The following is a 25236-nucleotide window of genomic DNA, read 5'->3' as shown; positions in this document are numbered from 1 at the left end:
CCTCTTTAATGCCTTAGCCATTGCCTTTGTCAATTTCCTTAGCCATAAACAACCAAATGAACACCCACTAGGATGTCCTGCCCAACATTCATCTTGGAATATGTGTCCCATCATTGTGGCCTTATATATTTTTACATGAGTTTTTAACTAATAGTTTTCACTTTGTATAAAAAAAAATATTTATTTACAATAATTAACATATGCTTGTGTCTATGCGTCGGGCCTGACTGGAATCAGGGTTATTGTCTTTGCCAGCGAAATGTTTAAGCCAATAGAACTCCAACCCCCTGACTATTTAAAAGACCACAATATGGAGAGGGGGTCAGGACCTTGCTCACAGGTCTTGTGGACATGGAAAGATGCGTAGACCTCCAACTTCACAAATTTTAGAAACTTAAATATCCTGAAAAAAATCGTCATAAATGTTATAGAAAAACATGGAGTTTTTATATTGATTATTAAACAAAATCCCCTACAAGAATGCATTTTGAATAAATTTCTATTACTTGTGTGTGAACAATTGTTTTTTAGTTTTTTTTAATAATTAACACATGCTTGTGTCTATGTGTTGGACTCGACTGAGGTCGAGGTTATTTTCTTCGCCAGCTAGATATTTATGCCAATAGAATTTTGCTTCCCGACTATTTAAAAGACCACGATATGGAGTCAAGGTCGAGACTTTGCTCACGGGTCTTGTGGAAATGGAAAGTGTTGTAAAATGTAACTAGGTTTGGTCTTCATAGTGACATGTAATTATGACTATTGTAAATGATGTAATGAAGAAAATAAAATTATTATTGTAAGTCTTGCTTCATGGGTTTCATGAGCAAGTGGTTTTATTTGTTTATGGTTCCCATTGAGAGACTTATGATTTATTATTGAGTCAAAGAGTCAATGGCACTTATGTAGAGCCCTTTTTGAGCATATATAAAATGTATATGAGTCAACCTAGTATCTAGAAAAGCCCTCCAAAAAAGTCAAGTTGTCCTCTCTTGAAATCAGCCTACAAACTATATGGAACATTCATGTCAACTCACCTCAAATTGACACACCTGTTTGGTTGGACACGTCAGCTCATTTATGGAGGACAAACTAATATAAATACCTAGCTAATATTTTCGCATAAGGACAGGTTCATAACTTGGATACCTCTGTAACTTCGGTGGGTAATTATACTAACAGTACTTCACAATCTTTGAGATTCGGTGAGCATCACAGTGATCAAGTTCAGATAAATTCAGTGAAGAGTACAGCGTTCAGATCTTTGCATTAAGGGCTATTTTCGGTGCTATATTACAATCGATAAAGCTTGGATTCAAATCCTTCTAAAAGGAGATCACAGTGACATTAGACAAGAAGATTGATCTTAGTTTGGTATTCCTATAGTAGTCATGTCTCCATGTCATGAAGTAAACTATAGTCATAAATTTGGTGGTCTCTATCCTTGATTTCGGAGGACAGAAACAATGAACAATTCAGACATCTCTATTCAGGTGGTCTAAAAGCATCGAACAAGTTAGGATACCTCTAGTTAGATGAAGGAATCTCGGTGCTGCCACAGTGAGAAGGATCCAATAATGTCATAGTTTAAACATGAAATCTTGGTGTTTCCACAGAGAGAATGATCCAGTAATGTCACTGTTTAAACATGAATTCTTGGTGCTCCTACAAACTAACAAGCTCTCGATGTCAAGTCAATGGTGAAGAGTTCGGTATAAAAGCAATAGTGAAGACCTTATTGTCAAGGCAATTATGAAGATCTGGGTGGAAGAGGAATCAAGAAGAGGATTGTCAAGAGAATGTGTGTCTTGAGCTTGGAGTGGCTACTAGGTCAACGGCCTTGGTCTTGTTCTTGGTATTCGTCAACTGGAATCTCTATAAGAAGAATTTGTGCGGGTTTTCCTCTCAGAGTGAGAGGTTTTAGCCCTGGCAAAGAGCCAACATCTTGTGTTCTTGTCTCTTTTGTTTTGGTAACTATTTGATAAAGTAAGAAAACACACTCTAATTATAACAAGAGAAGATTGTGCTAATAAGAAAAAGTAAAAAGTACCTCACAAGTAGTTATCATCGTGAGAAGAATCTTATCAACCTGATTGCCCTAGATTCTTCAACATGGTATCAGAGCCATGTTTTGAAGTCAAAGGAAGGACAACAAAGAGACATTCAAGGATCAAGTTTCAAGAAGGGCATCAAAGCAATTTGAAGGTTTTCAAAGAAAAGGATCAAGATCTACATTGAAGAATCAAACCTTGATTTTGATCAAGCCTTAGATCAAACCCTAGATCGAAGAATCAATCTACAACATCAAGAGATTTTGTTTCTGTATTCATCATAAAAAGGCCACCAAGACCCTCATCAAGTTGTCTACGAAGCAAGGTAGCTCGAAGGACCTTAAAAACGAAGATCACATCATCTTGGAGAAATTCAAAACCCTAGAAGCAGTTCTTATCTACCCTACAAAAGAAGGTGAAGCATATTGAAGGCGATAAGGCATTGTCATCATCTTCAGGGTTATAAAACAAGAAAGGACCATCTCATTGCCCTAGAAGAAGATCTTCCAAGGAAGTAGTAAATCATCCTCATCAAAAGGAGTAACACTTTCTATTGGAGAAAGGCTTTTTCATTTGAAAGAAGATCATCCAAGAGGAATCTCTAATACATCTTCTTCAACCATCATCAAAGTGATCAAGTAAAAGAGTTCATCTGCGCTTGTCAAGTAAATATCTTTCATTCATTAACTTATTTGGTAAAATGACTTCGTGGTTGCAAGGAGATCTATAAGTCAGATAGGTCATCAAAGGTCCTTGCATGGAATAAGGAGGATTATCATAGTCCTCGTAGATAAGTGAAGTCATTAAACATATCAATGAAAAAGGTCTCCTTTGAATTCATGGGATGGAACTCTTAAGGTCCTCTCACATAAATAATATTGGAGACATTAAAGAAGTTGGAAAAAGAATTATAAATATTGCGAGAAAAGAAAGTTCATATAACTGGAAAGGATAGGAGGAGCTAAGGAAAGGAATTCCATGGTAAGAGAGAGTAAGAAATCATTAAAAGAGTCTCTCTCACTATAGGTCTCTTTATGGCTCATAGATCCTGCATAGTTTATGTCTACAATAAGATGCGGTGCAACATCATGGAAACATTAGAAACAAGAATTCATGACATCATCACAAGGGTAACAAAATTCATTGGATAAGTAAGTTGTCTCATTCAACTTGTGATTTCTATGCAAGATAGAAGAAGACAAGTTGAGGGAAAAAGTGTTGAGGACTCAAACATTTGTTGGAAGTAAAAGATTATGTACTTTACAGGAAATATTGTTCTTAGCTTAAGAAGGACAATAACAAGAAGAATAGAGAAGAAGTCCATGGAGGGAGCTGAAAGAAGAAAGAACAAGGAAGGAGAAGCATTAGAAGCAAGAGCTCGTGACATCACCATAGGGAAATTTGAAGGACCGCTAGAACAAAATCTATGGTAGTCAACTTTGAAGAATATAACTCTTAGTGACCTCATTGGAAGATCAAAGGAAGAAGTCATCCAAGACAAGTCTCATCATACATCGGTCAAAAGGGAAACCTCTGTTGAATAAGTACATGCGAGATCCTCAAGATTCTCTAATGGAATCCTCTTCGAAGGATTCACATACCTAAGGTGGAAGCAAGTGTTTCATCAGGAACTCCAACTTATGGAATTCATGGGATGATGGTATGATGACATGAGAAATGGGTCAGATCAAGAGGTTGAAGATCTTTTCAATCAAGGAAGCTATTGGAAGAAGCTTAGATGACCTAAAGATAAAAAGAGGTATGTATGCTTGTATTTGATATTATAAAGTCATGTTGTATGGTTGCAGGTAACATGGATCACTACTTCTATCTTGAGAAGTGTGATCAAGGGAAAAGGATCTCCTCCTTTGAAAGGATGCAGGAAGGCATATGTCACACTAGATGAAATCAACATAATATGTTTGCATATGAAGTATGATGCGGTTGACTACGATTAAGGAACTCTAATTGGAAGCTCCTGGAAATGGAATGTGTAAGGAAGGAATAGATCGTGAGATTTGCAACCATGATGAAGGAGATCAACATCCAAAAGACTAAGAATATTTGACTAGGAAATTTCCCGGAAAAATATGAAGACTCTAATGAAAGTCTGAAAAAGATGGAGACCCTTGACAATGGATATCTTTGGGATATGTATCAACATGTATGCAAGATGTTTATACCTACAAGAATATTTCATGATGAAGAGCCATCTCGTAAGGTACTATTTGATTTAATGTTATGTTTTGATTTCTTGAATAATAACTAGATAATTCATACAGGGCTACTGTAACAAAAGTTGTAAGTGCAAGTACAACTAGCATTCATGTGGTGAATGGAAATTCCTTAAAGAAGCATGATGAGAAAGAAGTAGCCATATGAAGAAGATTCCATATATGTACCAAGAAATCCACTTTCCATGAAGAAAGGAATGACATGACGAACCAAGGAGGAAAGTGATTGATGGCTAATTCCCTACAAAGAAGAAGCTCGACTGAATTTCATGAAATCAAGGAAATAAATTGATCAAGCAGCTGAAGGACCCATGAAGAAGAAGATGTTGATGAAAAGGAGAGTCCCTAGTTAAGAGGGAGCTCTAACAAGTCCCTAATTAAGAGGAATCTTGGGCAAGTACCTGGTCAGAAGCAGCTTGGGTACATTCCTTTACAGGGATAGACATATCTTCCCTAGTTGAGACGAAGAGATAGACACAACATTCTTGTCTTCACTTGGGAAGAAAGAATGGAGGATTGGGTAATAAACTGGCATCCGATGCTATTTGAGGATGTGTAGGGAATCCAAGATAAGAGTAGGCAAGAGAACCGATATTTTTTTAGGGTTGGGAACCCAAGATAAGAATAGTCCTAGAATGTCATACTCAGTGAACACCTGGGTGGGTATGTACCTTAAGAGACAATGATGAAGGTTTCTATAATAATTGGTATCGCCAACATTGTGCTTTGATCTGATGAGAGATATAGTTGTCAGTCAAGGCCTTGTTGTGGAAGAAATGTTGGTTACTATGATGTTATATAGATGGGTTACCAATCCAATTCTTCTTGTGAGAAATTCTTCCGATTGAGAATGACCAAATACCATTATGAATACCTCTCTAGTTAAGAGGGAGTGTTGTAAAATGTAACTAGGTTCGGTCTTCATAATGACATGTAATTATGACTATTGTAAATGATGTAATGAAGAAAATAAAATTATTATTGTAAGCCTTGCTTCATGGGTTTCATGAGCAAGTGATTTTATTTGTTTATGGCTCTCATTGAGAGCCTTAGGATTTATTATTAAGTCAAAGAGTCAATGTCATGTATGTAGAGCCCTTCATGAGCATATATAAAATGTATATGAGTCAACTTAGTATCTAGAAAATCCCTCCAAAAAAGTCAAGCACGGTCCTCTCTCAAAGTCGGCCTACAAATTGTATGGAACATTCATGTCGGCTCACCTCAACTAGACACGCCTATTCGGTTGAACACATTGGCTCGTTTATGGAGGAAAAACTACTATGAATACTCAACTAAGTTTTCGCATAAGGACAGGGTCAGAACTCGGACACCTCTATAACTTCGGTGGGTAATTACAGTAACAGTACTTTACAGTCTATGATATTTTGGTGAGCATCACAGTCATCAAGTTCAAATAAATTCAGTGAAGAGTACAACATTCATATCTTTGTATTAAGGGATATTTTCAGTGCTATATTACAGTGAATAAAGCTTGGATTTAGATCCTTCTTAAAACGAGAACATAGTGACAGCAGACAAGAAGATTGATCTCAATTTGATATTTCTGTAGTAGTCATGTCTCCATGTCATGAAGTAAACTATAGTCATAAATTCGGTGGTCTCTGTCAATGATTTCGGAGGACAGAAATAGTGAAGAATTTGGAGACCTCTATTCAACTGGTCTAAGTGCATCAAACAAGTTAGGATACTTGTGGTTGGATGAAGGAATCTCAGTGTTGCTACAGAGAGAAGGATCCAGTAATGTCACAGTTTAAACATGAAATCTCGATGTTGCCACAGAGAGAAGGATTCAGTGATGTCACAATTTAAACATGAAGTCTCAATGCTCCTACAAAATAACAAGATCTCGATGTCAAGTCAATGGTGAAGAGTTCGGTATCAAAGCAGCAATGAATACCTTATTTTCAAGGCAATGATGAAGATTTCGGTGGAAGAGGAATCAAGAAGAGGATTGTCAAGAGAATGTGTGTCTTGAGCTTGGAGTCACTACTAGGTCAAGGGTCTCGGTCTTGGTATTCGTCAATTGGAATCTCTATAAGAAGAATTTGTGCGGGTTTTCCTCTCAAAGAGTGAGAGGTTTTAGCCCTCGCAGAGAGCCAACATCTTTTTTTCTTGTCTCTTTTGTTTTGGTAACTATATTATGAAGTAAGAAAACACACTTTGATTATAACAAGAGAAGATTGTGCTAATAAGAAGAAGTAAAAAGTACTTCACAAGTATTTATCATTGTGAGAAGAATCTTATTAACTTGATGGCCTTGGATTCTTCAACAGAAAAATGGGTCAACTTCTGACATCGCGAATTTTAGAAAGTTAAAACGCTAAAAATTTTCATTATAAATGTTATAGGAAAACTTGGACTTTTTATATTGATTATTAAACAAAATACCCTACAAGATTTCTATTTGAATAAATTTATATTAGTTGTGTGAACAGTGGTTTTTTTATTATTTTATTGTTAATAATTAACACATCCTTGTGTCTATGCATCACACCCAACTGAGCTCGAAGTTATTTTCTTTGCCAGCTAGATGTTTATGCCAATAGAACTTCGACCCCTGACTATCTAAAACACCACAATATGGAGCCGGGGTCGGCAACTTATTCACGAATCTTTTGAAAATGCAAAGATGGGTATACTTCTGACTTCGCAGATTTTAGAGTTAAGTTCCTGAAAAATTTCGTCGTAAACGTTACCAAAAAAACGTTGAGCTTTCATAATTATTAAACAAAATTGCATTTTGAATTCCAATAGAACTTTGAACCCCCAACCATTTAAAAGTAGACGATATGGAGTTGGGGTTGGGACCTTGCTCAAAGGACTTGTGGAAATGCAAAGATGGACCAACTTCTGACTTGGTTGTGCTCAGTTTCTACTAGTCTACGTTACAAGTTTGCATGTAAAGCATCAAAACTCGACCTCACAACATTGCATTGAGATTATTTATGTTTACTCCCATTTGACTTAATTACATGTCCACCTCGATTTAACACTGAAACTTTGGAATTATTTTTATATTTACCCACAAACTCCATAATTTTTTTGTTAAGAAATAAAATCATGAATTAAACCAGAGTTTGCTCGTAGGGAGATCTCAAAAAAACTCATCAAACGTGAGTTTCAGATCCAAATTAAAAGGTGTATCAATATTAATATCCACAATTAACAAACCCAACACATAGAGAGCATGCTCATCAAATAATTACCCCGAGTCATTGTCAACAATTCTCTCAGAATATTGCAAAACCATAACCTAGCATTTCTTAAATTTAACATGAATTTTCAAGGGCCCTAGAGACATCGAAAACTCAACAAATTTTTGTTGGTAGAATTTAGCAATTTGTTTCCTTCGAACTCTATATTTACACCCTCTGAAAACTCTGCGCCTGGTTGCAGGGATAGACACAAGAATTATTTGCTTCTCGTGATTCCTCAATCCATAAATGGTTGAATATACTCTGTTTCTTTGTCTACTTCCTTTAAATTTGACAAATAGTTTTCATTTTGCATGAAATAATGAATTTAAAAGCCATTGCAATCTAGTGAGAACAGTGGTTTTTTTTAATAATTAACACATGCTTGTGTCTATGCGTCGGGCCCAACTTAGGTCGGGGTTATTTTCTTCGCCACCTAGATGTTTATGCCAATAGAACTCCGACCCCCCGACTATTTAAAAGACCACGATATGGAGTCGGGGTTGGGCCCTTGCTCACGGGCTTTGTGGAAATGGAAAGATGGGCCAACTTGCGACTTCACAAATTTTCGTAAGCTAAAAATGTTGAAAAATCTCGTCCGAAACGTTATAGTAAAACATGGAGTTTTTATATTGATTATTAAACAAAATCTCCTAAAAGATTACATTTTAAATAAATTTCTATTACTTGTGTGTGAGTAGGTGTTTTTAAATTTTTTTTGATAATTAACACATGCCTTATGCGTCGAACCCGACTACGGTCGCGGTTATTTTCTTCGCCATCTAGATATTTATGCCAATAGAACTTCGACCCTCCCGATTATTTAAAAGACCATGATATGGAGTCGGGGTCGAAACCGCGCTCACATGTCTTGTGGAAATATAAAGATGAGCCGACTTCCGACATCGCAAATTTTAGAAATTTAAAATGGTGAAAATTTTAGTCGTAAGCGTTATAGGATAACATGAAGTTTCTATATTGATTATTAAACAAAACACCCCACAAAATTGCATTTTGAAGAAATATCTATTAGTTGTGTGAACAAATTTTTTTTAACACCTATTTGTGTCTATGCATCACGCCCCACTGAGTTCGAGGTTATGTTCTTCGTCAGCTAGATGTTTATACCAATAGAACTCCGATCCCCCGACTATCTAAAAGACCACAATATGGATTTGGGGTCGGTACCTTGCTCATGAGTCTCGTGCAAATGGAAAGATGGGTCAACTTCCAACTTCGCAAATTTTAGAAAGTTAAAACCCTGAAATAGTTCAATATACTCTATTTCTTTGTCTGCCAATAGAACTTTGCCCCCCATAGCCCGCCCTCTCCTCCCAGCGATTTAAAAGTCCATAACATGGAGTCGGGATTAGGACCTTGCTCACAGCACTTGTGAAAATAGAAAGATGGGCCGACTTCTAATTTAGTTGTGGTCAATTTCTACCAGTCTACTTCTTGTGGTCAGATTCTACCTTGCAATTTCATATAACTCCATATTTTAACTTGTTTTCTGTGTGTGGGAACATTTAAAAGCACACATGCCAATTGTAATTCTACTACAAATATTTTTTATATTTTCACATGCAAGCATGTTTCGTTGCTTCTCATGATACCTAAATCCATAAATAATTCAATATACTCTACTTCTTTATCTGACTTCTCTAAATTTGACCAATGGTCTTTACTTTGCATAAAATAATGCATTTAAAAGTCATTGCAATCCAGCGTGAACATTTGTTTTTTAATTTTATTTTTAATACTTAACACATGCTTGTGTTTATGCCTTAGGGCCGATTAAGGTCGGGGCTATTTTCTTCGCCAGTGAAATGTTTATGCCAATAGAACTCCGAACCCCCTCCCCACCCCCCGACTATTTAAAAGTCCAAGATATATAGTTGAGGTCGAGACCTTGCTCACAAGACTTGTCAAAATGGAAAGATGAACCAACTTTTGACTTAGTTGTGATCAGTTTCTCCTAATCTACTTCTACATGATTGCATTCAAAGCATCGAAACTCGACCCCGCAACATTGCAATGAGATTATTTATGTTTTCTCCCATTTGACTTAATTACATGTCCACCTTGATTTAACACTGAAACTTTGGCATTATTTTTATATTTACCCACAAACTGCATAATTTTTTGCTAACAAATAAAATCACAAATTTAACTAGAGTTTGCTCAGGAAAATCTCAAAAAACCTCATCAAACATGAGTTTCAAATCCATATTAAAAGGTGTATCAATATTAATATCCACATTTAACAAACCCAACACATAGAGAGCATGCTCACCGAAAATTAACTTGAGTCATCATCAACAATTCTCTTAAAATATTGCAAAACCATAACCTAGCAATTTTCAAATTTAACATGAATTTTCACCAAATTTTCGTTGGCAAAATCTAGCAATCCGCTCCCCCCAAATGGCAATTTCAGCATCAATGAAAGACCACAACGCCAAGAAAAAAATGATGCAAATCCTTTGCACACGAAAGAGACACCCCACTAAATGTTATTTGGCTAACACTGATTAGGAATGCGCTTATTGATAATGTGTTAATAAATTGTCTACCAACACTCTTAAATCCAAGTTTGCAGCACCAGAGCTCAAAGCAAATGGTGTGATCCGAGAATTTAACACCCAACCAAACTAGATCCACCAAGGTTTGTACACCAGATGCCCGAGCATTTAAGTCCCATGACACTCATAAATGGAGTAATCTGGTGACGCCACAATTTAGCTTGTAGATTGTGCCCGTCGGGAAACCCAGCATGCCCGTCAATAGAGAATGTCAACATCCTTTTCACTTCGCCAAGTGCCTAGGGAACGTTTTCGATTCGGCTTCTCAACACGGGTTGCCCAAACTTGCTATTTTTAACATCGTCGGCGATTTCAACACATGAAAGTACTCTCTAATCGGCCCCCTGCATCATACATGTCAAATTGACGTCCACTCTCGAAACTCGTAACCAGGGATAATGTTAACTATATAGAATTGAAAAAATTTCAACAATACGAACAAACTAATACAACTCCATCAAGATCATAGTCATTTATTTTATTTTTTAATTCCATTTTATTTTGACCAAGTCCAAATGTTTACTTGACATTACCTATGTTTACTTGACATTACCTCTCTATATATTGCACTGATAGTGCCTCTTCATACAATTACTTTTAATTTTTTATTTTTTTTAATTAAACCTAAATATATTTTAACTCTGAATCTACTAAGTGCCCTAATCAAATCTCCCTTCACTCTAAAAGAGGTTTGCATCTCAAAAGATTTAATTCCTCACACTCTAAAAAAAAATTGCATCTCAAAATATTTAATTCCTCTGTGAACTTAGTAGTTCCAAAATTAAAATAGAACTAAACTGGTTTTATTATTAATTTTTTATTTTAAATTTTAAATTTTATTTTATTTTGACCCACTCAAAATGTTTACAAAACATTACACCACTTCTACAAAAATGGGTTGGGCGCTTTTCTAGGCAACTACTTTTAACTTTTTGATGCCACATGTAAATGTTTACATATCTCCACATAGTTTTTTGCTTTTTAAATTTAATTTTTAAAAATGTTATTGAATGAAATTAAAACAAAATATTTGTATTTGAAATGACTTACGGTTTTTGGGCAAGTGACATTAAAAAACCATGGTATTGGTAATATGGTAACAAAGTTGATCTACAAGTAAATTATATATTTTGATAAAATGAGGATAAATATCTACATATCATATATTTATTGTAAAATTTAAAATATGTTATAAATTTAAATAATATATATATATATATATATTGAAATGAATTATGGTTTTTTTGGCATGTGGTATTGATAGACTATGATATTGACCTATGGTATTGTAAGAAAACTTATATAGACATTAATAATACCCATGTTAAAATGGGATGAATATTCATGATTAAAAATTTTGTTATATTGTAAATATTGAATTGTTATGTGCTCATTAATTAAATTTCAATATGGCAGTGTTTTAATTTATATGCAAAATGAATGTCAATGGATGTCAATTTATAGCCACTATTTATTTGTTATATATTTTAATGTGATGTATATTGTGATTTGTTTTACCAAAAAAAAGTGTTCATAATTTTTAATTCATACACAGATTACAATATTAAAGAAAAAAAAAATATAATATTTATGTCTAACATTTACCGCCTACACATCTTACCCCCTGATGGGTTGTACAGCACCTCTCGGCACAAAAATGTGTGATAGTAAAGAGGGTTGTAGAACACCTCTCGGCACAAACATGGTGTGATAGTAAAGATGCCACACCACACACCTACACATCTACACACCCTAATGGGTTGTAGAGCACCTCTCAGCACAAAAACAGTGTGATAGTAAAGATGCCACACCACACCACACGCCTACACATCTACCCCCTAATGGGTTATAGAGCACCTGTTGGCACAAAAATTGGTGTGATACTAATGGGTTGTAGAGCACCTCTCAACACAAAAACAGTGTGATAGTAAAGATGCCACACCACACGCCTACACATCTACCCCCTAATGGGTTATAGAGCACCTGTTGGCACAAAAATTGGTGTGATACTAAAGAGGATTGTTGGCACAAAAATTGGTGTGATAATAAAGAGGATTGTAGAGCACCTCTTGGCACAAAAATGCTTTGATACTAAAGCCACCCACACCACATGATTAACTTTCTTTAAATTTTTGCAGTGATTACAGGATTTCCATATTTGTTTATTTGTTAATTGTCCATTTCATTTTGAGGTTGAATATCAGTTATCTGCCACCACACCAGGATGTTCTCAACCTACCTACAGGATTTCCATATTTGTTTATTTGTTAATTGTCCATTTCATTTTGAGGTTGAATATCAGTTATCTGCCACCACACCAGGATGTTCTCAACCTACCTTCGAAATTTTTGCAGTGATTACAGGATTTCCATATTTGTTAATTGTCCATTTCATTTGGAGGTTGCATTATCAATTATCTGAGCTTACATTTAGTGTTTAAAAAGAACTCAGAAATTTTTGCAGTGATTACAGGATTTCCATATTTGTTAATTTTCCATTTCATTTTGAGGTTGAATTATCAATTATCTGATCTTACATTTAAATTTAATGTTTAAAAAGAACACTGTATGAAATTAGAATCCATTGCTGTAGTAAATGCTAAATACCTTGTAACAAGTTTTAAATCCATTCCAAATATATGTGCTGTTATTGGAAACGCCTGTTGTGGGTATATATTCTATTTCAATAATTAATTTTGCAGGAGGCTCCTGCAATTCATCCCCAGGAATCCTGCGGAATAAAGCCTGTAAGGTATCGTATCTAATTTTCTGTACACCACAAAAAAACTCATTATTGCTTCTGGGGAGGCCTGCTGCAGGTTATGGGCACATTTTACTGCTAGCAGGAGGTTGTGGCTATCAGCCTGATTTAAGCTGAATGTTGAAGGAATCTTAATCTTAATGAAGTCGTATTCCCTGCTGTCAGCCTAATTTAAGCTGAATGTTGAACTAATTTAAGATGAATGTGGAAGGAAGTCTAATCTTAATGAAGTCGTATTCCCTGCTAACTTTTAGTGTGCCATCATATTGCCAAATTTCTAGGCACAAAAATACAGCAGGTTGTGAGTTGACCATAAATAAAGTGTGGTGCAGAGCAAAATATCGTCACACCCTGATACAATTTACCCATGCACAATGCTAAACATGTAAGCATAGACACAAAAGCACCAATGCATGCACACACAAAGGTGAAAATAAACAACAGACACATTCTCTTATTAATCAGAAAATCAAATTACATACATGCAGCATCCTAGGCCTGTCACATCACAAAATTCTTCTTACCTTTAATTCATTGGCAAGTTCCACAGTCACTGTGAGTTCCTTTATAATTTTGTATCCTCTACGACAGCTCTGGGCTCTTCTGCAATCTCTAGCAGTTCTACCCAACAACTACACTAGAATTTCTGGGCTATAACCCAGTTGAAAACTAAAACCCTCCTCTCTTTGGAAGCTGGCTTCTTCTCCTTGGTCCACTGGCGACATGCCCCCTTCACTATCTGTTCTATGTGATCCAACTTTAAATGTATCGGAAGCACTTTCCTTCTGCTATGGCCACCTCTTTCTTGAACACTTCGCAAACCCTTGTGAGCCCCTTGCAATCACCCTAAGCTGTCGATTCAGGAAGGGAGAAAATACCTTTTATTAACTAAGAAGACAAACTCTATAACAATACCGCGTCCGTATCCTGTGTCAGACATTGACACTAGGACGTGCTTTTCACATGTCCTACCTGTTCAACTAAAAAAACATTTTTCATTGCTATTTTCTCATTACCTGTTCAACTAAAAAAACATTTTTCATTGCTATTTTCTCATTTTCAGTTTTACGGAAAGAACTCGTTTTCAGTTTGACAGAAAGAACTCTTAGTCTCTCATCGTGCTGGTGAAGGATAAAATTGAAATTTAATGAGATTCCAAGTGGTTTGCAGATGTTTTATTTTCTTAATCATTTTCAGTTTTACAGAAAGAACTCTTACAGTCTCTCATTGTGCTGGTGAAGGATAAAATTTCTCATTGTGCTGTAGAAGGATAAAATTGAAATTTGATGAGATTCCAACTGGTTTGCAGATGTTTTATTTTCTTAAAAGAAAAATTATGTCTATATTTCATTATATATATATATCCCAACTCTCATATTTCTGTTCCTCAGTATCCCGTGTTCTTGTGTAATTTCGCTTTTATTTCAAAGTCTTTATGGTACCTTGCCTCACCTACCTCAACTCGTTCCTAAAACCAACGAGGACTCATCCAGAACAGACGTCCCAGATCTACTCAGGCTTCCATGGGCCTCCGTGGGCTCTCTTTCCACACATCTCAATGTTGTTGTACGTTGTTGTGAGTCTCACAATTTTCAAATGTATAGAATTTTATCAATTAATGCAAGTAAACAATTTTCAAAGGTATATAATTTTATCAATGCAGGTAAAATGTTTTAGACCAACAGTATTTCGAAATATTGTTTTTTTGTGACAGCTATGTCCATGCAATATTTGTACTAGGCAATCACTTCTTGCCAGCTCAACCATGGATCCTAACCCTGAGAGTGTCGAGAGAATTGAACCCGTGACCTCCTTCCTAATAGCAAAGGTTCTTTAACAGGCATCAAAAAATACCGACTAAAGATGAATGATGTGACCCTGGCTTCTAAATATCATTTCAGTTTACTTTTTCATAGATAAAGATACAATCTGTTAATAGATATCCCAACCACAGATCCTAATGCCAAGAGTGTCGAGAAAATTGAACCCGTGACCTCCTAGTGGCAAAGGTGTCTTAAAACAATGGAGAATCACCCAATTATGTCTAACAACATTCCTTGTTATTAAGATCTTAGTTTCAAATAAAAAACAAGCATCAAAAAATACCAACTAAAGATGAATGATGTGACCCTTGCTTTTAAATATGATTTCAGTTTACTTTTTCACAGATAAAGATACGATCTGTTAATATATATCCCATTTTGAAATTACACCATCTGTTCCAAGATGTACTACTTGTAGTTGGTTTTGTAATTGTCAAGAGGATCTTACATCAAAAAAACTGGTAGAAGAAATTTTAAAGTAACTATGTGACAAAACAGGCCTCTTTTCTAATTAAGAATCTGACAGAAATATCTGACATGAGCAGAGCTTTACCAAGATCCAAGGTATGTGGTCTGTGCATAGCAGAACAATGCCCTTCGGGTTTTTCACAAGCCTGCATCTATGATGTACTCGATGATGCAGCTATTCAATTAGGTTAGTGCAACCATCATCAAAAATTCAACTGGAAGTTCAAGATTGACAAAAACTGGAGAGAGGTTCAGTACAAGATTACACACCCCCCATGCAAAACAGCAGAGCAGTGACAAACTTAAAGGAAAGGGGAGAAAGAAACAAAAAAAAAAACCCAAAATACGAAACATATATTCCCCAGGATATGTACTTTAAAGACTAATTACATATGGAACCGATAGTTAATGAAAAAAAGCCGAAACCATCTCAATCTTATAAGAAAGTTCCCACCATTTGCCAAAATCTACCCATTCAGAACAGTTTTTATCAATCTGAAACTTTTAAACAGATTTTTGACAACCTGGTCAATTCAAAATTGGACAAAACCCCTAAAAGCACCGTTATGGGACAAAATGCATGTTTTTATTTTTAGATTTTTCTCACGTACTGAATTTCCTATTCTATAGCTTGCAACACTGTCCACACATCACAAACCGTTATCTTATCTTCATCCATATGCGTGGAAATCACCTCCTTTCAAGTTCAAAAGGCAGAACACAATAATATCTTACACTTCCACTCTTTTAAGCGTGATGTTTACTGTGATTAGCTTACCTGGCAACTTCATCCTTTCACGTATTTGCTCTTCGAATTTTGATGGTGAGGACCAAGTTTGTACTATAAAATGAAATGTTTTAGTTTCTCAAATTTCTTTTAAACTCCTATAATTTGTCAAAGGCATGAAATCTAACTTAAACTCTTGCCATGTTAGTTATCAGGTATACATGAGGCCATCTGCATTTCAGTCTGTTTCAGTCTATTATTCTATATGCGAGGTCCTGAGCAGAATCTCTAGTGACCTACATTAAAACCTTAGGTCATCTGTTATCTGAAATGTTTTCGCTTCTCAAATTTCTTTTAAACTACTATAATTTGTCAAAGGCATGAAATCTAACTTAAACTCTTGCCATGTTAGTTATCAGGTATACATGAGGCCATCTGCATTTCAATTTGTTTCTATTTCAAAAGTGAAAACTATCTATTATTCTATATGCAAGGTCCTGAGCAGAGTCTTTAATGACCTGCATTAAAACCTCAAGTCATCTGTTATCTGTTGTTGGACTTGTCATATCAGTTTGCTTTTATTATTAATGCCTTGCCATATCAGTTTGCTTTTATTTTTAAAGCCCAACCCTGAATAGTCCATTTCCAAATTGAAAATATTGTATTTGTTCCTTACTATGATGAAACATCTAAGAGTATCCGTAATGATTTCTCTATTCCAGTGTCATGGAGAAGTCTGAATTTTTATGTAGGCATAAACATGACCTTGGTTACAAAATACCCATCAAGCAGTTTGCAGAAGACTATGAAGATTGGAAATCGTAGAAACTCAAGTCTCCAATGAAGACAGAAAGTCTGACATGGTTGATATTAAGAAACAGCTCCTTAACTCGGACAATCTACAAAGGAGGTGGTCATGGCAAGTCCAGGCATGACAATGTTTTGCAGAGAAATAGGGGGAGTGTAAACCATATCTTTCCCACTGGTTACCTCACAAGGGAAGTCTTGCATGCAGTTAAAAACATCGCAGAAGGTAAAGGAATTCAAGATGGATCCACTGTTGCAGAGGCTATACAATCTTTGGTTGGATGTTAAGAGTCAAGGAACAAGCACCACTCCTTGCCATTGTTTGTTATCTGGACAAGGTGTTCACACTTGTTATGTAAGTGTAAGCAAGCAATCGAGAAAAAGAAACAAAGAAACGTATCAGACACATGCTACTTTCCTTTGGGACGTGAACTGGGTGAGGGATCTATTGCAATTTGCAGCTGAACCAAAGGTTGTTTATTTCTTTCATACTCCTGGCCTTTTTGGAGATGGGTGTTCAGGATCTACACAGTTTATAATGAGTTACTTAATGGTTAAACAGATCCATGGATCGTAGGACCTCGAACTTCATGAAGTGGTCAAAAGGGCCAAAGAATTAATACCATCCTTTCAGTGTTCCTCTTTGCCTATAGAGAATGAGGGAGAACAATAACGAGGTTGACTGTTTATCCAAACTGGCTTGTGGTAGACCAGATGAATTGGTCTGAAATGAATCCATGCCAACATAGACAGATTTTTATTAAGTCATGAAGTAGCTTTGCAAAGGTCTTGCAAGTCTTCTACTGAAATTCTCTTATAGAAGACCATGTTAAAGTATTAAAAGTCTTGCCATTAAGACTAATAAAGGCATGGTTGTAACATCTCGCATAAAGTCTAGGTGAAAATGGACTTGTATAGGAGAGTGGGGACCCCACATTCAGCCTAGCCTAGGAATCACCTTGCTGGAAATGAACTTGACAATAAAGCTACAGCTGACTGAATACATGAAGAATTGACCCTGTGGTTCTCAAAAGGAAAGAGATCCCAGTCAACTAGCTCAAGAAAATTCATCCAAATTGCAATATTGAATAATGTAAACTAGCATCGGTCTTCATAATTGTACCTGAGTCATAATGAGATATATTTATCAAAAGAACCCTTCTTGGAATTTATTTGTCAAAGAAAAAATTTATTTTATCGTAACATAGGTCATTTAAGCCTCCTTCACCAAGTCAGCCTCAAAGTGGACAAGTCAGCCTAAACTAAGCAGCAGAATCACTATATAAAAGCAGTAACTCAACGTCATTTGTCACTCATTCACAACGATCTGCAATATATAAGAATGTAACTAGTGTTGGTCTTCATAATTGTATCGTACCTGAGTCATAATGAAATATATTTATCAAAAGAAAGAAAAGGAAAATTTATTATTAAATAAATTAACTTGCATGGGTTTCATGCTTGAGTCAATTGTTTCTAGGTCAAAGTCTCAATTGAAGAATTCTAAAGTTTATGTCAAGTGTCCTTGTCCATGTCATATTGTAAAAAACTCTTATTGGGATTTATTTATTGTAAAATAGGTCATTTAAGCTTTCTCCACCAAGTCGGCCTCAAACTGGACAAGTCAGCCTAAAATAGGCAGCAGAATCACTATATACAAGCAGTAACTGAACCTCATTTGTTACTCATTCACAACAAGTTTGACCTACAACTTCTAGGGCCATAAAAAGTGTGAATTTCAAGGAAGAGAAGAAAAAAAGATAGCGAAGGAGAAGGTCTCTCACAAGCATAAAAAGTCAAAATTCTCTCTTTTTGCCACACGTGATGTTGTGAAGTTGCTAGAGATGCCAAAATTTTGCAATTGCTAGTGAGGCCAAAACTCTGAAGATGTTGGTGAAGTTGGGCCGAAATTTTTGGGTTGATGCTGCGTTGAAGCTGTTGGACAAGAAGAGACTATTAAAGGTTGTTTTATCTCATTGAAAGGCTGACTTGGTGGAAACGGAAGGTCTCTTGGTTAAGGTCTTGATTGTCTCATTGTCATATGAATCTACTAAACAAAGAGTTTTTGACTAGGTTTTCCTCTATATAGGGGTTTTGCCCCAACTGTGCGCCTACATTTGGTGTCCTTAATCTTCATGTTTTGGTTTTGGTAATTGCTTGATGAACTAAAATAAAAGATGAACATAAGAACGACAATAATAATTCAAAGAAATCACATGTAATTATCAATAAGTGAAAATATTTATGCCTTTTCCCATTTTCCAACAAAACAGTTTCCTGTAAAAGATACAATGCATGAACATAAAATATACAATGCATGAAATGGGTATGAGGATCAGACCCATCTCTCCTAACATCCTAGGAGTTCAACTACGAAAACCACCTACTAAAAAAATGACAAAGGTGAAACAAATATCCAGACCCAACAAATCTTTATGTTAATATTAGTGACAATAAATAGTTAGTAACATGTTATATAGCAAGGTAAAGGGAGTTTGGATAGTTAAACCACCATAATCAATTCATTTATGTGATGATCAAGAGATGATACGAGAAGGTGAATATGCATGTCTTCTTAATATAAGCCATCCCCTAGGCCAAACACAAATGTAAAGTCTGCCTTCTCAATATAAACCTCCTGTTAATTTTAGGATAACAATGATATGTCTACACTTAGAGCAATTTTAATTCAATTCCTTTATTAGCCCAATATCAATATCTAGTTCAGCAATCACATCATCATGATAGTAAAATGCAGATAGAACGTAAACAATAACATTAGAAGACAAGCCAACACAAGGACACAAGATATGGCACCAGCCAAGGACAAACCCCAATGTGGGGAACACTTGATCAATTCTTCTTATTATTCTTCAAAATTTCAACAGGGAGAGTACAATTTACAACATTCACTTGCCCAATCTGCTCAGTCAAAACAATAGAAACAAAAAGCCCTAACCAAAAAGTCAATGTTGGTCAACAGGGTTGGAATAGACCTCCAAAACAGTGTGTCAACCTTGGTCAACTCGACCTCCAACAGCAAGATAATGCAGCCTAAAACAGTCTGAAAATAACCAATAAAACCTGTTCAACAGAAGTCAAGGCAGCAACCAGAACTAGGGCAATCAACGCTGGTCAACACTGGGGTCAAACAGCCTCGGTTTTCGTGCCCAAAATTGTGGCATGCCCAAACAAAAGTCTCCCTAACAAAACCGCAGTCAAATAGGGTCAACGCTGGTTAAAGTCAGCCTCCTGAAATTTCGGCCAAATCTGGTTAACACAACAACTAGAAAATCAGACCTTCCTTTGCACGTGTGGAGAGAAAAGCCCAAAAATCTGTAACCAATCAAGATGAGAGAGAGAAAGATGAATGAGAGTGATGCCAAAATGAGGATTCACCTTGTATTTGTATGCAAGGTTGAAGGCTGGAAGAGGCTAATTTGATGGCAGACCGACCTTGGCAATTTGTCCATAATCAAAATAAATTCATAACTTCATTGTCAAAATGGGATAATCTTCAAATCAATCCTACACCTCTCAAAAAGAAGAATCCAAGAAAAACATCAGCTGCCTCATAAGAACTGTCCAAAGTGATGTTTGGCCCTAGTTGCCAAATTTAACACCTCCTCTTAGGCCAAAGACAAAATGTAATGTCCATGTTCTTAATATATGCCTAACCTAGGCCAATCACAAATGTAATGTTCCACGTATCAATATATCGTATTTGTTTATTTGTTCTACCACATTTCTTAGTGTGTGCTTGTGTCTTCTATATACCCTTCTATTCGGACCTTTAAATTTCAACCACACCACACAAGAAGATTTTTCACACTATAATCTAGTTTATAAATCCAAAATATATTTACTTGAAGCAAACTGTCTTTGACTCAACGTCACCAAAAAGGGTCAGCAAAATGCAAAGACTTAAAAAGAGGAAAAAATAGCTAAGCATAATTGTCCTGACCTACGTTTTGAATTTGTATCCTCCTCTGGAACAAATACTATATAGCTGCAAAACTGTTGTAACAAAAATTACTCTATAGCTACAAAACTGTCATGATACAAATACGATGCCATTTTTACTCCAAATTTCAAACCTTAAATTTGAAATCTACAATTTGCATGTCTTCTTAGTATAAAACTACCATCGACCAATCACAAATTATTTCTTAACGTGTGCTTGTGTCTTCGGACCTTGAAATTTCAACCATACCAAGCAATAAGATTTCTCACACTATACTCAAAACCTACAATTTGCACGTCTTCTTAAGACAAAACTACCCTTGGCCAATCACAAATGTAATGTCCCGCAGTTATTTATTAATGCGTGCTTGTGTCTTCAGACCTCGTATTTGGACCTTTAAATTTCAACCATATTTCTCACACTATAATCTAGAATACAAATCAACCATAGCGAGCAATAAGATTTCTCTCACGCTATAATGTAGAAAATAAATCCAAAATAAAAAATATATTACTTGGAACAAACTGTCTTAGACTCAACATCACCAAATAGTACCAAGAAGTACCAGCAAAATACAAAGAGGAAAAGAAATTACCACAAAAAATTTTATGGTCTGGTACAAGAAATACTATATAAGATGCAAAGCAAAATTGCCCTAATACAAATATGGTGCTAGAAATCAATTGTTCATTCTATGCTCTCACAAATTAGTACCTACCAAAATGTCATAGCCTATTTCTACTACAAATTTCAAATCCAAAATTCGAAATCTACAATTTGCAGCACACAGCACAATCCTACGCAAAAACACTGCACATAGTCAGAATCACTCGACAATTAAAAGTTCAAAACCAAAATGTTTTGATGTACATACTTCAGATACCATTCAGTCATATTTCGATTATCTTGAATATACGGTCTGACTTAAGTTGCAATTATGCAACGCCGGCGTCTTACATATATAAGAAGCAAATCCAAAAGGCAGCATACGCACTATTGTACGCGTATGCATCATAAAAGGAACGTCCAAAAGGTAGCATACGTACATTATGTACGCGTATTCACCAAAAAATGATATTTCACCGATTCTATGTGCCATTCAAAATGAAATGCCAAAAACCATATGCTATACATGATTATAGTCTCTATAATAGTCACTATAGCTACCAAAATTTAAGAGGTAACCGATGTGAATGTTGCATTACCCCTTTCTGCTTTCAAATGTAAAACCAAAAAACTACATGCTATGATTATTGTGTTACTGCCAAAATTTAAGAGGTAAAGGAAGTGAATACTAGGATCTGGAATTGCCTCCTGATGTCTTCATCGATTCAAGATGTGCGGCGCATTCCTCGTGCAACAATGCGTACCGCCTCAAACTAGCCTGCGTCTCGAGAATTTCAACCTCTCGCCATTTCCCCTCCAGGATTCGAGCTCTAGCACCATCCAAGGGGGGCAGCTCCCGCGGATAATAAATCCCATCCAGGCCAGGGTCCCTATTCCTTGCCCACACTGCCGAATTAATTCTTCCCCCGCTTGCTCCTCCCGTCCCACGAACTCCGTTTGCCGAACTCAAGTGACTGTCCAGCAATGCCTTCAATTCGGCCTCAGACTTTTCAGCCATTTTCTTCACATCTCTGGTGACCTCAGCCAGCATATCCCTGGTTTCCTTCATAACTGTTTCGTAGTCAACTCTGTCTTCCCGTTCGTTATTCGTTATTGCCAGAGACGAAACTGGGGGTTTGACACGGATGTGATTCGAAACCGGGGCCTTGGAAGGGATGTGATTCGAAACCGAGGGCTTCTCGGTACTGGGGATCTTCGGCTCCTTATCAGTGTCAGTGCCTCCATCGCTTTCGTCTTCTGCCTCTTCTTCTTCGTCTTCCTCCCCACGGTCTCCAGCAGAAGTCTGGTCTTCTGCGGCAGTCATCTGATCTTCTCCAGGCCTGTGCGTATCATCCCCAACTGCCTCGGTGTGATCTACCTCCATTTCATCTTCCTCGTACTGCTCGCCCCATGCCTGTTTCCACAGCTTATACAGTTCCTTCTCATGCGGGCTCTTGTAAGCAAAAACATCTTCTTTGATATTCCCCTGATCCATCTTGTTCTTAATGGATTCATACCTCGCCTTCATCCTCCTCAGCTTTTCATACAGCTGGGGCTTACTTGCCTCGTGGGCCAATGAATCATTAATCTTTTCAAGAAGCTGTGGTGTGTTCTTCGGAAGCTCCAGACCCTCCTTCGCACAAACCAGGTAGCCATGCATGATGACGCTCTCCTCGTTGTCAGTCCACACACGCACCGTTTTCTTCGAGGATTTCTCATGCGAGTGCTTTGCAGGAGTTACCAGGGGGACAGGGGCCGGGGATTCTATCTGCTGCTTCCGCGGTTTCTTTTTCGTAGGATTCGAAGCCGGGACTTCTTCTTCAGCGGGTTTCTTTTCCTTGGACACCGATTTCTTCTTCGGCTCGGTCTGCTCTTCAGCAGCCTCGACATCTTTCACGACTTCTTCTAAAGCGGCTTTTTTCCCTTTGGAGACTGATTTTTTCTTCAGCTCGGGCTGCTCTCCGGCAAAGTCATCATCTTTCGCGACATCTTCCGCGGGTTTCTTTGCCTTGGACGCCGATTTCTTCTTCGGCTCGGGCTGCTCTTCGGCAAAGGCATCATCTTTGGCTCTTTTTGCGGCTACGCCCTTCTTGGGCTTCGAAGCAGAGGGGGTATTAGGGTTCGGCTCCGACGGGGTGCTCTGGTTTCGAACTGCGGACCTGTCCGAAGAGTTGGGATTCTTCTTGGGCGAAGGCGGTGCTGCGGGCTTCTCCGCTGCCGGGCGTTTGCTCACCTCCTCGTGCTCGGAGTCGGACGAGGAGGCAGAGGTAGAGGAAGATTGTTGGCGTTGGGAACGGTTTTCGGCAAAATCATCATCTTTGGTTCTCTTTGCGGCTGCGGCCTTCTTAAGCTTCGAAGCAGAGGAGGTGTTAGGGTTCGGCGACGACGGGATGCTCTGGTTTCGAACAGCGGACCTGTCCGAAGAGTTGGGATTCTTCTTGGGCGAAGGCGGAGCTGCGGGCTTCTCCGCTGCTGGGCGGGTGCTCACCACATCGTGCTCGGAGTCGGACGAGGAGGCCGAAGTAGAGGAAGATTGCTGGCGTTGGGAACGGTTTGCTTTTGCGTAGAATCTCTTCTCCTCCGAATCGGTGTCACTGCTGCTGTCACCTGAGTGAGTCTGGCCATTTGAAAAGAATGCCATGGCTTCAGAAAATCGAATACGCTCTGCTCGTATCAAAATAGCTCACGCGACATACAAAACCTTCTGTTAAATACCCAACCTAAATAAATACAAATTCGAAAACCCTAGGTGAATTAGGGTTTTGCGAGGGGACGAAAGAGAGGCTATCAGTTATAGCAATTAAGAAGGAAACGGCTACTATCACCTTCAGTGTTCGAAAGTTCGGAAGGCGCCATGCAGAGTCATAATTAGAACCGGAGTGGAGGCCATATGCATGTCTGTCCACAGTATCAGAGCGGTTGTGTTTGTTGCCACGTGGACCACTCCTTACGTGGAATTTTATTGTTATTTTTTCTATCGGCATATGTGGAATTACATTGCGTGGCCGCGTGGTACTGGTAAATGTCATGGCATCATGAGAAGGCATTGGATTCTGCGGTGCGTTGTGGGTTAAAAATGACATTTGTGACCGCGGAATTTATCATTAAACATGGGGAAGGAGGTTCCTTGTGACCATGAGGTGCTCTAAACGTATTTGATAATGAGAATGAGAAATTATTAAATGCCTTGTGTAGGTAACAATTTCGGAAGAATGTCATTGTTTTTAATCTATTTTTTTTTCCAACAAAAATTGATAATTAGAATTTTTTTTAATTGTGGTAATAGATTTAATATTATTAAAAAAATCTCGGGGCATTTTAAATCTTGAAGTTTAACAATTAAAATGAAATGAAATATACCTTGGCTTCTGAGTGAAACACGGGGGATACAAAATTGCAGACTGGACTTGGCTTATTGCAAAGGTGGAGAAGAGATTACATGTGTGGTATAACAGATATCTCACCAGGGCTGGGAGACTCACCCTCATAAAAGTTGTGCTGGAAGCAACCCCTTATACTGGATGTCACTGGCTTGGATACCAAGAGGAATCTTAACCAGACTCCAAAAGATATGCTGCAGGTTCCTATGGAAGGGGAACAAACAGGGAAACCTCTTTGCCTGGGTAAAATGGGATACCATAGCAAGGCCCAAGAAATGGGGAGGATGGGGCATAAAAAGACTGGATTTATTCGCAAAAGCTCTGGCAGCAAAGCTAGGTTGGCAACTGATCACATCCAACAGCCTCTGGAAAAGGGTAGTAGCGGAAAAATACATTGCCCCGGAAAGCATCTTCAGCTGGATTCGCAAGGAACACAGGGGAAGCGGAAGACACTCAAACATTTGGAAAGCGGTTCTCTCATCCCTCCCTCTCATTCGGGAGGGTTTAACTTGGAGAATACATCAGGGGAACGCAATCCGCATAGGTGTAGACCCCTAGATAGGATGTGGCAATGCCCATCAACTTCCAGCACAGCTAATGGATTATCTTATGGACC

General features: G+C 37.4%; 1 protein-coding gene across 1 annotated transcript; it reads right to left on the bottom strand.

Annotated features, from left to right (window-relative positions):
• Positions 1–21451: 21451 nt before the first annotated feature.
• LOC149241463 (uncharacterized) lies at positions 21452–23881 on the bottom strand. The gene has a single exon (XM_089370553.1). The coding sequence runs from the start codon at positions 23879–23881 to the stop codon at positions 21929–21931; it is 1953 nt and encodes a 650-aa protein (XP_089226679.1). The 3' UTR covers positions 21452–21928.
• Positions 23882–25236: the final 1355 nt, after the last annotated feature.

Source organism: Pinus tabuliformis, chromosome 8 (genome assembly GCF_031772625.1).
Source record: "Pinus tabuliformis cultivar Carrire ecotype Pingquan chromosome 8, CPIR1, whole genome shotgun sequence".
NCBI classification, from domain to species: domain Eukaryota; kingdom Viridiplantae; phylum Streptophyta; class Pinopsida; order Pinales; family Pinaceae; genus Pinus; species Pinus tabuliformis.
The sequence above is the reverse complement of the archived record's forward strand: the minus strand, read 5'-3'. Positions and strand labels throughout refer to the sequence as shown.

What these genes read in the sequence shown, in the direction of transcription:
- LOC149241463 (XM_089370553.1), bottom strand. Translation starts at nt 23,881, where the DNA reads ATGGCATTCTTTTCAAATGGCCAGACTCACTCAGGTGACAGCAGCAGT.